The 18,772-nt window shown below is 38.0% G+C and overlaps 1 protein-coding gene across 3 annotated transcripts in view; it reads left to right on the top strand.

The window, feature by feature from the left end:
• The first annotated feature begins 1,122 nt into the window (after nucleotides 1-1,122).
• Nucleotides 1,123-18,772, top strand: part of P2RY14 (purinergic receptor P2Y14) — a 56,372-nt gene continuing 38,722 nt past the window's right edge. For 2 of the 3 annotated variants that reach the window (XM_037842540.1, XM_037842526.1), the window contains exon 1: nucleotides 1,123-1,415. Coding sequence is in view for 1 of the 3 variants with exons in the window: in XM_037842526.1 (XP_037698454.1) it covers nucleotides 1,398-1,415 (18 nt within the window). In the remaining 2 variants the exon portion in view is untranslated. Of the gene's footprint in view, nucleotides 1,416-15,164; nucleotides 16,508-18,772 lie in introns of those variants that run through there. The other variant, XR_005217814.1, reaches the window with a different exon arrangement.

Here is an 18,772-nt window from a genome sequence, read left to right on the forward strand (position 1 = left end):
TCTGGAACATATTACATAGTAGGTGCTCAGTAAATGTTTGTAGAATGAATGAAGAGTGGTTATTAGACTGCAGGCTCTGGCTACAGGTGCCATATACTCAAAAACTCTGTAAGATTTTGCCAGTTACTAACCAAATGAACTGGGGTGGATTATTTTACCTCTTTCCTTCTTAGATTTCTCAACTGGAAAAAAAAGGATTTAAAATATTTACAACAGTACCTGGCCATCATAAGCACACAATAAGTACTATCAATTATAATTTCAAGTATCCATGTCGCATTTTTAATTCAACCTAAATTTTATAAATTAAGCTGCTGCTAGCCCATAATCTGGCAATGGATCAACCTGAGTAAACAAACTTGAAATGTGAGTACTGCATAGCTCAATAATATACCGGCACCATAATCCCTTCTTGAGCCATCATGAGCCTTGCCTCACAAACTGAGTTGTGAGGAGCCTTAGAAACAGCTTATCAGAGCATGGTTTTCTTTCTGTTTTATCTGGTTCTGAGTCAAAGGCTTTGATGGGGTCTGCTTAGCCAAATTATGAGTGCTCTAAACTTAATGACACTAATATTCAATGGGAAGGACACTACAACTCTGCAGAACACTATAAATTATATTATAGAACTTGAAAGAACTAAAAATATGAAGAAGCCCTGCCTCTCGTTTTCAAAACAGTAAAATAAGCATCACAAACTTAGCAAAGTATTAACACAAAAGCTTGTTTGAATTCTTACTCATGATCTATTTGTAATACTCAAATATGGAAAAAAAAACTAAAAAAGCAACACCTTTTATCAAACAGATGTGGACATCAATGTCAAAATGCTTCTTTATATGAATACCAATTCTGCATTTTCAGGTAGCACCAATTTCTACCAGTCTCTGGACATATTACAATGTGTGGCTGTTGACAACTTCCTGTTAGGAGGGGATTTCAGAAAGAACAACATTGTACCTATCAGTTCTCCAACAATTACGACACGTTGCATTTGGTAACGACAAAGTTTGAAAAAAAAGAATGTATTTAGGTTGTTGCTTGGCCATTCAATTGCCAGATGATGTAGGAAAAAAACTGGTAGAAAATTTCTAAAAGGAAAAAAAAAAAAAAAGCCAAGCTGTTCTGGATCACTGAAGAAAAGGAACTAGGACAGAGGCCAGCATAACACCCACACAGATCAAAACCTCTCTCTCTTCCTCCTTGCTTCAATTTCCCAGGCTTCAGTAAGTTCAAATCAGCAAACTGACTTCTTGAGATTGACCCATCATCTCATGGTTTCTGTCAAGTTCTGGATTTTCATCCATTCTTGAAGACGAGCAAGAACTCTGTGTAACGATTTTAACTTGGAGCCAACATTGATACATATTCTGAAATGAGTACTGTGTGAGTCGCAGATGACGGGCAAGAGGCAGGTAAGAAAACAGCTTTTCCATGAAATAATGAGTGTATGTAAATAGTACACAAGGGCAGAAGAGGAAACTTCTGAGTTGGGCAGCACTGCTGGGTAACACTATACTGTCCCTAATCATGCTTTTCTCAGTTAAGTTACTTTTTGTTTGGCTGGCATGTTAACACATTTGCCACTGCTGATTTGGGGATCCAAATCTGAAATTGCCTCATTGACAGTTATCTAGGATTTCTAACTGTGGCTGTCAAAATTTACCTGGGTTGAAAAGATGATAAAGAAATTGTTTTAAAGGTATCCATCATAGCACATTTCAAAAGCTTGTAAATGTGTATCAAAATTGCTTTTCAAAATTGCAAAATCAATTACAAGATTGCTTATAAGTCAGTCTGACTATATGTTTTGTTTGCAATGGCATATGTGCATAAATATACAGTTGTTACCTATTTGTACATATACTTACATAGGAAAAAGCTATTATCCTTGTTATTGTTGAGCTAAGTTAACCCCGCTAAAACCTAACAAAATATTTATTTGCTTTTAAAGAGATAAAAACATCCACACTATATGTAGCAAAAATTTAAATTCATATGCTACTCATTTGTGGTCTATGAGTAATCAGCTAAGTTTTTTAAAATACTTTAAATATTTTAAATTTAAATTACACACAGAGGAATTAGAATAGACCCACACTGTGAACATACTCAACTGATCTCATGCAATCCATCTAGTCCAGAAATTCTTTTTTTAAAGCAAGGACAACTAATCCTATGGAGAAAATGAATGAAAGATCACACTAGTAAAAAAAATAAACTGTAGTTTGCATAGTCATCTTTTTAAGCATACAGACTTAGAAACTTTATAAGCATTAAAAAAAAAACCTAGATATCAATGGAAAGTCTAAAAATTTAATGAGAACATAAAATATCAGAAAATATATATTATTTATGATTCATGCACACATTAAATTTTATACCCAAATAACATTGCTAAACACATACATACGCACACAAACGCACACGGGCATGTCTGTTATAGTAAGGACAAAGCGAGGGGATACCAAGGTACTTAAAACATGAAGACCCAGTTAGAGGAAGTGGATGGAATGTGAGAAAAGAACACTGAGGTGTTATAGGGCCCATTGCACAATTGAGAAAGCAGGTACAGAAGGTTTAATTATCCCAACCAAGGCCACTTAGCTGAACAAGGAGGAACTTGCACTCCATTCACCACACTGTCCAGCCTCCTGAAGCAGACAGTCTCACTCAGCCAGCCCTTTCCACCCCTTGCTCCCCTTCCACCCCAATCCCACCAATCAGCATGTCCTTCAATATCCTCCAACTACTTTTATCCTCAACTATGTATTTTTTAGGATAGCATCTGTAATTCTGCTCCATAAAATTTTTACATCTATTATCTAACAACTATTGTGCACATACGCTTTGGGAAAAAGTTAATAAAAATAAAACTAGAATTATTCTTGAAATCTTTAGTTAAACAGGAAAAGCTGGGAAGAGGGGTCAAGACAAGAAAAAGAAAATCTCTTAAAGCCAGGAGAAGTGGGAAAAAAATAGTAACTTTAAAACAGCTAAAAGTTAACCTAGGAAGCAAGGTACTATGCAGGTTCCCCTCTAAGAGGCCAGCCTACCAAGCACTCTCAGCCCTCCCCTCACCATCCCTTACCTGTTAAACAGTGATAACATCAGTGCAAGACTACTGTTAGGATTAAATGAGATTATATGTGTGAGTCTTCAACACAGTAATAAGAAGTGTTCAGTAAATGTATACTGACATCATTATTACAGTGATTACTACAATAATAAAGACTAATTTCATCAAGACAGTTATATATGTAATTATATATCAGACCACTGGAAAACATAATTCAAATATTTCAATACCTCTGTAGATCAATACAGGTATTAGATAGACAGGTAAGATAAATCACATAAGGCTATCTACAACAGTGCTTCTTAAACTTTAGGCTACATCAGAATCACCAGGATGGCTTGTTAAAATACACAACCCTGGATCCTACACCTAGTCTTTATGATTCAGTATATATGGGATGGTGCTTAAGAATTTATATTTCTACAAATCACCAGGTGATGCTGATACTGCTGATCTGGAATCCACACCTTGAGAACTACTGATCTACAAATTAATATCGCATTTGCATTTGCCTTACCAATAAAACTGCCTATCATTAATTGACAAAATAATGGATAAATGCTTAAAAGTCAAAAGCACTATATTCTCATCACATGGTTAAGCATTACATATCATTCTTTACTATAAATAAACGAACAAATAAGGCAGGAAGAGAAGGAGAAAGGGAGCAAGATATTTTTTCCCTTTAGACCTAGAATGCTTCTGAAGTCGACCACAGAACTAAAGAATATTGCTCCCCAAAACAATGTTCACTCTATAAAATGCCTAGATTGCATTTAGGTGCTGAGGCTTCCCTAAACATGGCTCTACTCTGGCAAATCAAAACTTGGAAGGTTTATTCCACTTAGTTCCAACATTTCCTTTGTAAATTATGTTAACACTAAGCTGTTTCAGCCCCTCACCTTGAGCAATTTCTGGGATACTGAGAACAGACCAGTCCAAGGAGACAGAGGCTGAAGCCCACACAAGTTTATGCTGCCATCTTTTTCATGGGCATCCTCACCTGCAGAATGCTGTCTAGCAAAGGAGAACAGCCAACAAGGAGAGTTTCTAGTAATTAAAAATCACATCATCAGTACAAGAGCACCAAGCCTGTTTACGTAGAGAAGTGGTTCTTAAAGGATGTTCCCCCACCACTCCAACCAGCTGCATCATCAACACCAAAGAATTTATTAGACATCCAAGTTCTTGACCCCATGCCTACTGAATCAAAAACTCTGGGGGTGGAGTCCAGCAGTGTGTATTTTACAAGCCCTCCAGGTGATTTTGAGATCCACTGCACACTCAAGTTTAAGATCCACGGTCTACATAGACAGATCTAGTCCTTACCTAGTATCTGGGCATAACTGTAAACAGTGCCTCCTTTTCTATCTCAAAAATGTCCTGGTTCAGAGAGTAAATCTACTGTTACCCACAGAGCTCAGATTGGATGCTGCAGGAGGTTTCACTTGTCAGAATCTATCAACTGTTGGGGGCCATAAACCAGCTTCTCGTCTGTTGTTAACATTGCCCCTTGAATGAAAAAAAGGTGCATTACCTCATAAAATGTCTGAGAAGCATGGCTACAAAAACCAACCAGGTAGCTTCTCTTCATGAAAAAGTACCCATCAAGAAACCATAGAAAATCTAGTCTTAAAATCCAGTTTCCTGAGTGGCATTAGGGATAAAATCTCTGTCTACATCTCTTAAACTCTCCTTAATAAATCTTCTGGTTCCTCTGTACAGGGAGGCTTTTGTTTGCTTGTTTGTTTGTGTGTGTGTATATTTCCTGAAAAGCACCCTAGAAAATTACAGACCTAGTAAGTAATTTATTAATCTCATTTTTACAGAAATAACTTGGCTATATTAATTCACAGAAGAATCAACTTTGCCACAAAGCTTTTCAATTCACCTGTTAAAGTGAAATATTAGTCATATGCTTTTGGAGTACTGATCAATTTTAGATTCCTTTGAAATCTGTCTCTTCACTTGGACTAAATTAAATTGCTGGCTTTTTATTCTTCACTGAAGTCTCCCATCTGTTGTTTTTGAAAAACATCAAAGGCCTTAGATAGCATCTGTTCTGACCCCTTCATCTTTCAGATAAGAAAACAGCCAGAAAGGAGTGGTGTCTTCTACCCAATTATATAACATCTGCTATTGAAGTCAAGATACCAAAAAAAAAGGAAAAGATCAGCTATTTGGCTGCTCAGGTTTGAGCCAAAGGGATCTGTCCACTTTGGTGAGGTCACTTGGAAATGGAATCTGATCCTCAGTATTACAGGATCACACATACTTGTTCTCATCACATTACTCAGATTCTCTCAAGTCTCACTTAATGGAGTTTGAAATGTGCCAACTTTTCTTTTATAGTGGGAGAGATATCTGGCTGGGAAGCAGGACTCACCAGCTGTTTATGGGATATTCCCAGTTGAGTACAGCCCTGATGTCAAAGGTTGGTAGACAAGCTAACAGGAGACTAAGGAACATTTCCATCCTGCTATATAAGATGAATGAAATCCCCTTCTTACTCTAAGATATTCTTCATTCATTCATTTGACAAACACTGTCTCCTTATCAAGTGACAGCCACATTTCTAGATGCTAGTGACAGCCACGGTTCTCTGGCCCCAAACCTCATGGAGTTTATTCTAGTAAGCACGTAGACAACACTTTATATCTTCACTCTCCCCCCACCCTGCCAAGGAAAGGATAGTTATGAAGCATGACAACATTCTTCAGACTACTACAACATAAATTACAATTACATGTTCTTTACCGAGATTTGGAGGGGATCCTAATCTTATCAGAAGCCAACCAACATTTACTGACTTAATCCAAATCCATTCACACCCCCACCATGCTCTTACCAAGAAAGTCAGTCTTTATGTTTAGAAAGCCAAGTAACATGGCATAATAATTAAGGAATCAGGCTGGTTTCAAATCTTGACCCCACCACTTACTATGGTATGACGTTCATAATGGTACTTAGTGATTCTATTCCTCATCTTCCTCACTGAGTCATGAAGACTAAGTGAGTTAGTATACATAAAATGCCCAGAACCATGACTGACATGTCAGAAGAGCTCAATGTTTATTGCTGTCATCACCATCGGTATCTTCTTTTTCATTAACATAATGTGATGGTATAATGAGCATAAAAAAAGTGCAAGCCAAAGAGACCTGTATTCAATTTCCTTGTCATTTAACTGCTGAATTTACTCATCCGTGAAAAATACCTACATAGAAGAATTACTCTAAGGATTATAATGCCTGATACATAGTTGACAGTCAAAAAAAAATTGTAGCTATTAACACTCATGTCAAAAATTATAGCTATTAACACTAATACGTAAAAACATACAGCATATACTTAATGTAGCAAATCCATATTCCAACAGATATCCCCTCCCACACATCTATCAAACCTCCATCTAAAGTAACTAGCCAGCATCTGACTATGTAACCCACATTGCACTTGGAGCAGTGGAGGACAAACTGCCTTCCTTTAGGAAGCACTTTCTGAGAAGATACACATTTGACACGCACGATATAATCTGGGAAAAATTAAGTGCTACACTGCCAAGTTAAAACAGAGCTCAGAGAAAGAAAAGAACACTATGTGCTAGAGCATCTGAGGGAATGGAGGAAGTAGAATTAAGCTGAGTCTTGAAAGAAAATGATATATCAATAGAGGGATGGGAAATTATATACTGAGTAGGGAAACAATGTCAATTGACATGTTTATTGATCCCAAAACATGTCTTGTTTAATCTTTATCTTGATCCCGTGATCTGAGACCTTGACCCTATTTGTAATACTTTGCCTTCAACTCCCAATCTTTCTCTGACAACCTTTATGTCTTTCCCTCTTCAAACCACCACAAAACCATCTCTTATCCAGAAAGCCTTTCCTGTTTAACCTGAGAGTTCCTGAGGTGCACATTCCCTGTCAACTCCACCAACTTTCAAACATCCCACGTTATTTACACATAAGTTTCAATCTGCTTCATGTCTGCTCAAGATCCTTACTGCTTCAAGGGCAGGTTTTACATCTTTTTTTTTTTTTTTCACTTATTTTAAATATACAATTCAGTCAGTTGTAATACCATGTAATCACTAATTACCGTAAATAATATTTCCATCATATCAAAAAGTTTCCTTGAGTTCCTGTCCAGTCACAGGCATCCACATTCCTAATTTCTACAACCAGAGCTTAGTTTTACCTATTCTAGAACTGCATTTAAATCAGATTTAAATCACAGTATGTATTCTTCTGTGCCTGGTTTCTTTTGTTCAACATGTTTTGAAATGTATCCATATTGTTGCATATATCAGTAGTTCACTGTATGTAATCACTGAGTAGTATTCATACCCATTTCTTTATTCATTTTACTTTGTTGAAGAACATTTAGGTTGTTACCAATTATTGACAATTATGAATAAAATTGTCATGAACACTCCAGTACAAGTCTTTTCATAAAAATAGCATTTATTTTCTCTTGGGTAAATACATGATGAGTGAAAATACTGTATCACTAGGTAGGTATCTGCTTAACCTGATACAAAGTTACCAAATTGTTTTGCAAAGTAGATTTACTACTTTATATCCCAACCAACAATGTTGCAATTCCTTGTCAATGATTGGTATCCTCAGTTTATTTTTTCTTTTAAGCTACACTAGTGGGTGATAAGTAGTATCCCACTGTCATTTTAATTGCCATTTCCCTGTTCATTAATGATGCCCAGCATCTTTTCATGTGCTTCTTGGCCAAACATATGCTTTTGTGAATTGTTTGTTCAAGACTTTGGCTGTTTTTGTTTTTTTGTTTTAAATCGAGTTGTCTTTTTATAATAGAGTTGTGTAAGTTCCTTAAAAACAGTCTGAGTCCTTCAACAGAGATATTTATTATGAATATTTGCTCCTAATCTGTGGCTTCCCTTTCCTTTTCTTATTGGTGTCTAATGAGAAACAGAAGTTTTCCATTTTGAAAAAGTGCAACTGTTTAACTTTCTCTTTTATGATCAGCGTTTCTGCCCTAAGAAATCTTTGCCTACCCAAAGATGGAAAAATATTCTGTTTTCTCTAGAAGCTTTGTGGTTTAGTTTAACATTCAGGTGTATGCTCCATCTTGAATGACTTCTTTGATTCCTCCAATTAATGTGGAAATATCTCTCTGCGGAGAATAAATGCTCTAAAAACATTGCTGACTCATTTATGAATTCTCAGCAAGTTGGAAGAAATGTTGTTTTCAAAGCCTATGGAAAGGCTGTGTTCAGAATTCAGTAACATCCTGGATAGAAAACCTACTAACAGGAATGAAGTCAGGAAATCAGACCCAGCAGAATAACCTAGAAGCATCCTTTGAACTGACGCTATGGTCCTGCCCTAGGAATAAGCCTTTGACCAGGGCAGGGATAACCCAAAGTTGTTAAAAATAACAGTTTAACCCAGCACAGAATAGGGAGAACAGTTTGCTGACAATGTTTCTTATTCTTTGATACACATTAGGACAATTACCATGTCATTAGCATAGACAATGAATCCTCTCTAATGAATTAGGCTCCATAAAACAGTTCGTGGTTCACACTAGCTCTACTGAAACTGACTTTGAAATGAATAATAAATGTTAAAAATATTATTCTCAAATGACATTTTCTATAGCCTAAAACATTGGCATTATTTTATGTGATTTAGATGACTTTAAAAAATGTTTTAATATTTCTTCTTGAAAATATGTCAACTCAAAATATAAAGGAAATTATTCCTGCTATTTAGTTAAAAACTACAGCCAATGCATCTTAAAATAGAATATTTTCAAGCTATTTCCTTGAGATTTTACTAAGAAAGCACAGCATTGAGAAGAGTAAGACTATTCTTTTCCAGTTTATTGGGGTTTTGAAAAATTAATAAATTAAATAACAGAATTTTGTAAGCATTTGCCAATGCAGTTGATAAACACAATTTTCATGCTAAGAAATGAAGAAACTACTCTGAAGAACTATATTATGACAGTGGCTTCCTTGGTATTATTGAGCCAAAACACACTCTTTGTTTAGCAAGCTTCATTTCTTGCTACATTGCCTTAACGCTGACTTTTCTACACTACAATTGGGGACCTGCCATAGGAAAACTTTACATCTAAACGAGGAGACACTTATTTGTAGTACTCTCTATTTTCAAGGTTTAACTCAGAATCCACAAGCTAACATTTCTTAGAGATAATAAATAGTTGCTTAAAGTTTCAAGTAAAAGAAAAGAAGGGAAAGTGCCTTATAAACCTGGTATGGTTTTGTTTTAAAGAGAAAAAGTTTTACATCTCGCTACTTGAATTTGGTCACGGTATGCACTTAAACTCCTTTTCTTACCAAGCATTTCAATTATCACAAGTTCCTTAAAAGCACTCCATTATTTTTATGCTTTTCTAAATGTATAATCCATTCCACAGTCTAAGGTCAAAAAAGAATAAAGGAAACAAAAAACTTTCAATAAAGATATTGCCTTAGGCCATATATTCCATGAAGTATTAATAGATCCAATAACAATCATAACCAACTTTTCATTTAAAGAATGTAAGAAACTCTACCAGGCTAGAAATGTACCCTGGAATGATCTGCCCAGAAAATATTAAATTAAGAAGTGATCTCTTGTACTTTATAGTACAGATGTAATTCTCCAATGCTGGTAATGAAGTAAATCGAAATATTCCCTGAATCTATTTTAAATTACATTGATAGCATTCTACAAGAGACTAGATTGCCTTCAATTGAGGAGCGTGTTTATAAAAAAAGTTACAAAATCCTGTGGCATGCTAGGCATGAGAGCATACCACGCATACCACTTTCTTCCTAGGAGTAGCTTTTCCTTCATACAATGTCTTCTGCCCTTTTTTTTTTTTTTTTTTGCTCTACCCACAACTTTCTCCTTACCAGGCAGTCATTTGTCCACATATACATACTTCATTTTACCCTGCACCATGCCACCAAGTCCAAAAGCTTTTCTTCTATGGGAGAAGTTCCATTCCACCGACTTACTCATCACTTACTCATTCAGTAATTCGTTTACTTAACATGTTCAAACTGCTAAAGAATAACACACAGCACACACACATACACCTTCCACCACCAATCTCATATAGCTAACACTAACATGGAAATCAGAAATACAATAACTAAAAAGGATTACAGTATTATGCAACAAGTGCTTTTATGTAAATATAATTTTAATAATATCTAGCCAACCTGCATGTAATGTTCATTCACTCAATAGTAAACTTTAGCTCTCCATCTGGGTAGCACTGTGATTTAGATCCTGAATAATCTCCTATGTTGGGTTTCCAGATATGTACAGTAAAAGGATTTAAATATTTCACAAATTTGTTCATATTTTGACTTTGATAAAGGAATCTGAATGTCTTGGAAACAGAGACTATGGGAGGAAATCAAATTATTTAATAAAAATCAGAAGAGCCTTCCCCAAACTCACAGTACCAGGAACATTCATTAACAAAGTTTCCATAACAATGTCATATCACAAAACAGAAGCATTAAGGAGACAGAGAAAATGAAAGAGGGGAAAGGGAGATGGCACAAAAACCAAGGATACCTGTGCATAGTGCCAAGGAGAACCTAAGCCAGTAGCTCAGGTACTCCCATGAGTAAATTCAAGACAAAGACAATAACCAAAGGTCTCCTTGGATCAGAACTGGTCAGACTCACCCAGAACAGACTGCCCTTTGCCTCTGCCTGGTAATGTCAATTCCTGAGGTCACAGGGCTCTATTCCAAACCCTATCATCATTCCCTAAGAAAGGGCAGAGACCCTTCTAACTCAAGCATGTTCCAACTGGTTTTGTTTGTTTGTTTGTATTTTTTTTGTGTGGTATAGACAAAATTTCATTCAAATGAAATATTACAGGGAAGCCCAATACATAAGACAGGTAACAGAAATGTTCTAGATGAGGCTAAAGTAGGGGGGACTCCATCAGCTTCCTAGGAACAAACTTTTGAGGCCAGCCCAGAAGCCAGGCACGAAACAGTTTGAAGCCACTGCTAAGATTCCTCCTTATGGAGAGGGATGCTCTTAGGATAAGCCAGTTGTATCTTACTCCCTACAGAGGAACCCTGAACGTACTACAAATGTTTATCACTGATTTTGGAGGCCAGGGGAGTTGTGGGGAGAGGAGGAGTGGGCATTTGGAAAGATGAGAATGAACGCTTATAAGTGCTTTCATGAAATGTAAATACAAGAGTAAATCAAAAACACAGACGGTAATGATGTTCAAAGAAGAAAATCAATCCACAGCACCTGTGTGTTTTGAAAAATTCTCAGAACCTTTATGCCTGTGCTGAAAAATAAACCAAAAGGCTGACAATTTCTCTGATCTCTTTAACTTTAAAAAGTTAAAAGATCTACCCTCAGTTTCTGTGATCAGCAGTCAGGTGTAAGTCTAAAAATACAGTGTTATACATTTTTATTCTATAAGCACCCTCTTCACCCATTCAGCAACTATTTATGGGCTGGGGATACAGCAGTGAATAAGACAAAATGTCTGACTGACTTCATGCATATATTCTTGGGGAAAGACATGCAGGAACAAATACCTAACACAGCATAACAAGTAGTTTTGTACTGGAGAACGATCGAGTAGGCTGGGGGTCAGACGTAATGGGGAGTGCCCCTCAGATGGGACGACCAGTAAAGACCACAACAGAGATGAGAGAACATAACAGGAAGAAGGGGAAAAACGAGGAAGAAGAGTGTATGCGAAGTTTCTAGGATGGTAATGAGGTGGACAAGTTTGAGGAGCTGGACCAAGGAGATCAATCCCTTCTTAGTATTTATTTTCATTTTTTTTTTTTTATTTTATACCATTATAAAGATCTCTATACTCCAATTTCCTCACTCTCCACCACATTCCCCCCAACATTCTGAAGGCTGTGTTTGGGGGTGGCCTTCCGTAGAAGGTCTTCAGCACCACTGCCGTAACAGGTTCCCTTATTTTGTAAGCACTTGCTTGGTGAGCCATCAGGAAGAGTCCTGTGCTCACTTAGCATAAAATAAAGCAATTCTTGGACATGCTGTCCTATAAATTGAAGAAGTGAACTCTTCACATGGGGACAACAGAAATGTATTTTTGTCAGATAAAGAAGACAAAACTGCCTAAGAGCTTTTATTGAAAACTTATGGCCTTTTACCTCACAGAAATCTGAATGTAAACTTATTAGTTTGTAATTGGGCAGACGTGCACATCTTTAAGATACCAATAACCCAGTATGGAGAGTTTTACCATTTGTTTTGGATGAAATTGTTCCTCCTCAAACTGCAGTTTATTTTATGTGTTTAAACTTTTCTCCCAGACATAATTACTGCTGGAAGCAGGAGCCTCCTCCCCAGTATAATCTTTTCTCCCACGGGCTGCAAGGAGAACCCTGAAAAACACAAATCTCGTCTTGCCATCCCTCTGCTCAAACCCACCCAGAGAGGGGTCCCAGGACATAAAATAAAATCCCTACCTTGGTCATGGCCTGCCTGGCCCTCTGCCACCGCGTGGCCCCTACGCATCTAGTCCCTGGCCTCTCTCCTGCGTTCTCTGCCTCCCCTTTTGTTGCAGCTGCACTGGCCTTCTTGCTCCAACTCCTCAAATACATCAACTCATTTCCATTTTGGAACCTCTGCATATGCTTTTCTCCCCCTTTGACTTTCTTCTTTCATTCAGGTCTCTGTCGTAGTCTTTCAGATCCATTGTGATCTTTCTATTATTTAATAACTATTAACATTTATTAACGGTTTACTACACTTTATAGGCACTGCACTAATATTTTACAGGTCTTAGCTCATTGCATCCTTACAATCCCCACTATAGGGTACAGCATATTGCCATTTAACATATGACTTAAGTATTTTATACAGAGTCATACAAGTAATAAGTGAGTGAGTCAGGATTTGAATCCAGGATTCCAACTCTGGAGGCTCACATTCTTAACCTCTATGTTATGTTTATCTCTTCGGGAAGAGTCCTTATTCACTGAGTATATTAAATCAATCTGTTCTTGCATTCTTTCTTTCAAATAACATTAAAGAAAAACTCGAAATTTCTACTTAGTGTTCTGGGAAACAATTTTAAGGAAAATTAAATTAATGTTGAAACATGCATAGTTAGTGACATTCTGGAAAGTTGATATGACCCAAATTAGCATGAAACTGAAGATCAAAGTACAAGGCAACTTCACAAACAAATGTTATTTAAAGCCCCAGTGACCCATAATAATTCTGAGAGCCCTCACTCTGGTCATAAATTGTGAACCCCACATTTGTGCATTCACTCCTGGTTCCAGCCGTTTACAAATATTTGGTCAGTTTAAAATGAAACATAAGCCCATAATTCTAAGGCAGGTTGGGAAGGCTCCCATCAGCAGGCATTCTTTAAGCAGCATCGCATGCTGAGGAAAAGGGAATGGGGGATATATTTCAAGGTGAAGCTGGTGACTGGCCAAATCACAAAAGGGTGCTGGGCTGCCCTCAAAAGCATGGGGCTTGTGCATACTCCTGAGTTCTTGATGCTTCTCTGCACCTCCTTCACCTTTGAAAAAATGTCCTAATCCTTATCCCTCAATTTCAGTACATTCACACATGGGTCTCCCCTCCTCCAAACTCCTGCCAACAGCATTCAGAGCAGTGTGTTCCAATCATCACAGAAGAGCAAGAGAGGGCAACTTGTTTAAGACAGAGAGACATGACATCTCCCTGTCTCAACTCAAATCCTTACCAGATGTGTGACCTTGGGTAAAATGTTTATGCTCACCCTGACTCACCGTCCTCAATTGGGAGAACATTAAGACACTCACCTCATACAATAGCTACAAGGTTTTAATGAGTTTATGTAAATAAGGCACTTAGAACAGTATCTCACATATTACAAATATTTAACAAATGAGAGGTCTTATTATTGCTATTACTATCCTCCTGCATAACTAGGAGGCATAAACTCCCCTCTCCTATCAAGGCCCCTCATGCTGCCCTCTTGTTTTAACACTTACAACAAAACAACCGGCTACCCACGGATAGATATGCCAGCAATGTTTGCATGCTTCTTTCTACCTTTCTGTATTTTCTAATTTGTCTAGATTGCCCATGCATGCCTTAGTAAATGGGGAAAAAAATAAAAACCAAAAAACCTTAAGTTGTTTACAAGTACAGCTGGTTTTACAAAATTCCCTTCATACTGACCGGCAGGGGGACCTCCATAGGCCGCCAGCACGTCACAGGCTATGGCTGTGGGCATCCAGGTGTTCGTGCCGCTGTGGGCAGGGCCACCACAGGCACCAGGATTACATGCACCACAGAGTACAGCACTGATGTCTGGAGATATTCACTGCTCTCCCCCAAAAGAGCTGGGGGTAAACCACAGTCAAGGACTATGCACACTACCAGAAATGAGTAATAATCAAATTCTCAAAGCAATCATTGGTCTAATTTACAGCCTAATAATCCTAACAGGAATGTGTTCTACAAATTAAAGTGCTTAGTTTATATCAGGGTACTTAATCTTGGGTTCCTTAAGTCCCTGCTATTGCATAAAATGTGTTTGTGCATTTTTCTAGCTTTCCGGCTTTCATTAAATTCTCAAAGGTGTTCACAACCCAAAGCTATTAAAAACTGATGATTTAAAGCAGTGGTTCTCAAACTTTAATATGCTTGTTGAAACATATATCTCTGGGACCCATCCCGAGAGTTTCTATTTCAGGGTGAGGTCTGGGGTGGGCTTCGAGAATTTGCATCTCTAGCAAGTTCTCAGACACTTCTGATGCTGGTCCAGGACCCACACTTTAAGAACCACTGGCTACGGGAATTATGGAGTCAGTTTAGTTTTATTCTGAAGATAAACACCAGCCTCGCTAATCGAAGCAATATAACTACCACTTATCAATTACAGGCCAGTGAATTGTTTTTGTAGGAAACAAGTGGTGGCTATTTTTCAAATTCCTTACATCCAATTAGACTAGATTAAAAACCAGTTTTTCTATTAGTACAAAATGGTGGCTGGCTGTCAATATACCTCCACTTTTCTTTTCTTTTCTTTTTTTTGCCTCTCCAATATTCATACAGGTAAGACACCTCCCCAGTCTCTCTCATGAACAAGTATTTTCAAAGAGGGTGGAGAAGAATATAATGAAGTTTGGAAAATTCTACCCCCTTCTTGTTTCAGAATTAAAAGCATTAATAAAACATGGCTCAAAAGATCAAGGTGTTTTCCCTCCAAATAATCAAAGCCAAAGTCATTCAGTTATTGAACACATAGCAAGGATCAGGCCATGCTTGCCCTGCAAGACATAGATGGAGAGGGGCCAGACACAGTCCACAGCTCCAAGAAACTCAGCCTGCAGAGATGGAAACTGGAAAGCCAACGTAAGAGATGTTATACCTTCAGGATGAAAGAGATCACCACTGACTTTGTTGGAGTTGTCTTACCTTTGAGAAAAATTTAGTATGAATACAACTAAAGAAAGAACGATATTCTGAATAGGAAAAATGGTTACTGTCATTTACAATATGAAGGTTATTATTTTTAAAGAGTATATCCTAAGGCCTACACGCTCCAAGAAAGCAATCAAGGAACAAAGAGTTCACTATTGAGTTGTAGTTATATAAGTTGTTATTAAAAACTGGTTTTAAAAAGATGTTACTAGAGCTAGGTTAAGAAGAAAATGAGGTGAATATAAGTGAGTCATATTAATGTGCTCTGGTGATAGTAACTCTTAATGGAAAGCTAAGACAATTTCATTAGGTAGATAAGATGACTCTCTGGCTCCTTTTATCACTCTCAAACACCATGTTCATTAAACTGACTAGCCCTTATTCTTTTCACAATTGAAATACACCCATTCTCTGCTACCCCATCCCCACCAGTTATCTCCCTAGCCCCATCCATTAATATAGCGAGGACCTACTATATTCCTACTTGTGAGCTGAAAGCTGGAGTTACAAAAAAATAGAAAATGACTCAATCTCCCCCCTTTAGAGTGTATACAAATCCAATGAAGTAACAAGAATATTTATCACAAATACAAAAAAGGGATTTGGCTCCAAATAATTTAGAATTAAAAATATAGGGATTACAGAAGGGAGGGAACCGAATGGACTAACATAGTCAAAAGATGCAATGAAGGAATCATAATTAAAACAGAGCAGGAAAAGAATGCACTGGAGCAGGAACTATAAGCCAAACTTTTGTTTAGAAATGCAATGAGCTATTTTAAGTGCTTGATGACCAAAAAAAAAAAAAAAAAGACAAGCATGGGATGTTTATGCATAGTAGATGTTCACTAAACAGATGTTCCATCATTCATCACAGTAGTATTTACCAACAAAGAGGGACAAGGGAGAACCAGGTCTTTCTTGAGTCTCATTTAAAAGCTTTAGCGTGAGCGCAGGCAAGATGGCGGCATAGAGAGGAGTGGAAGCTAAGCAGTCCCCCTGGAACAACTACAAAAAACCAGAAACAACTAGTAAATAATCCAGAATAACTGCGGGGGGACAAACGAGACCATCCACTCATCATACACCAACCTGAATTGGGAGGAATGCCCGAGAACACAGCATAAAATCTGTAAGTAAAACCTGTGGAACTAGGTCGGGAGACCCCCTCCCCCATAGCCCGAGCTGCGGAGCCGCGTGGTGCCACAGAGAAGCTCTCCCCCAGCAAGCGAATACAGCTCAGCTGAGCTCCAACTGGGGTTTTAAGTAGCGAGTGTGAACTGCTCACTACAGGTACGCAGCCCCAAAAAACAGACAGAGGCTTTGGGTGACAACTGACCTGGGAGAGCCGGAGGGTCGCCTTGACTGGGTCTGAAGGGGACTATCTGTTTCTTTTTTGGCTCAGTGGAGAAAGCCCCAGTCATTTTAAGTTTCCAGGGCTGTGACTCAGGGAAGGGCGGAGACAGCACAAGCAGAGAGAGCGAGACTATTGAAATGCTAATGACCTCCACCTGGGGGCTCTGTCTTCTCTAGGAGGAAAGGGGTGGGGCCCTTTCCATTCAGAACCAGACCCCAGAGCCTGGGGGAACACGGCCACACCTCCTTACACCAGTCAAGAATTATAGGCTAACAGGCGTCACCTGCTGGGCAGAAAAGCACAGTGACCTGAGGCATCAAAGGGTGGAGCAATTTTCTAAGACACACCCTCAGGGAAACCAGATACTGAATATTTCTTCCCTCTGTTCTGGTCTGGGAAAACCTGATTTGGATAAACAAGGAAACCATGACTAGACAACAGAAAATTACAACCTACACTAAGAAAAACAAAGTTATGGCCCAGTCAAAGGAACAAACATACACTTCAACTGAGATACAGGAATTTAAACAACTAATGCTAAATCAATTCAAAAAGTTTAGAGAAGATATTGCAAAAGAGATAGAGGCTGTAAAGGAAGCACTGGACCTGTATACGGCAGAAATCAAAAGTTCAAAAAACCTACTGGTAGAATCTATGGAAATGAAAGGCACAACACAAGAGATGAAAGACACAATGGAAACATACAACAACAGATCTCAAGAGGCAGAAGAAAACACTCAGGAACTGGAGAACAAAACACCTGAAAGCCTACACACAAAGGAGCAGATGGAGAAAAGAATGAAAAAATATGAGCAATGTCTCCGGGAACTCAAAGATGAAACAAAGTACAATAATGTACGTATCATTGGTGTCCCAGAAGGAGAAGAGAGGGGAAAGGGGGCAGAAGCAATAATAGAGGAAATAATTAATGAAAATTTCCCATCTCTTAAGAAAGACATAAAATTACAGATCCAAGAAGCGCAGCGTACTCCAAACAGAAGAGATATGAATAGGCCTATGCCAAGACACTTAATAATCAGATTATCAAATGTCAAAGACAAAGAGAGAATCCTGAAAGCAGCAAGAGAAAAGCAATCCATTACATACAAAGGAAGCTTAATAAGACTATGTGTGGATCTCTCAGCAGAAACCATGGAGGCAAGAAGGAAGTGGTGTGATATGTTTAAGATACTGAAAAAGAAAAACCACCAACCAAGAATCCTGTATCAGCAAAGCTGTCCTTCAAATATGGGGGAGAGCTCAAAATATTTTCTGACAAACAGACAATGAGAAACTTTGTGAACAAGATGCCTGCCCTACAGGAAATACTAAAGGGAGCACTACAGGGTGATAGAAGACAGGAGTGTGTGGTTTGGAACACAATTTTGGGAGATGGTAGCACAACAATGTAAGTACACTGAACAAAGGTAACTATGAATACGGTTGAGAGAGGAAAATGGGGAGCACATGAGACACCACAAGAAAGGAGGAAAGATAATGACTGGGACTGTGTAACTTGGTGAAATCTAGAGTATTCAACAATTGTGATAAAATGTACAAATATGTTCTTTTACGAGGGAGAACAAGCAAATGTCAACTTTGCAAGGTGTTAAAAATGGGGAGGCATTGGGGGAGGGATGCAATCAGCATAAACTAGAGACTGTAACTAATAGAATCATTGTATTATGCTTCCTTTAATGTAACAAAGGTGATATACTAAGGTAAATGCAGATAAGAGGGGGGGATAGGAGAGGCATGTTAGACACTTGACATTGGTGGTACTGTCTGATTCTTTATGGTGGGTAATGTCCATGATCAACTGTACAAATACTAGAAATCACTTCATGAACCAGAACAAATGTATGACAATACAATTAGAAGT

This window comes from Choloepus didactylus, chromosome 1 (genome assembly GCF_015220235.1).
Source record: "Choloepus didactylus isolate mChoDid1 chromosome 1, mChoDid1.pri, whole genome shotgun sequence".
In the NCBI taxonomy this organism is placed as follows: domain Eukaryota; kingdom Metazoa; phylum Chordata; class Mammalia; order Pilosa; family Megalonychidae; genus Choloepus; species Choloepus didactylus.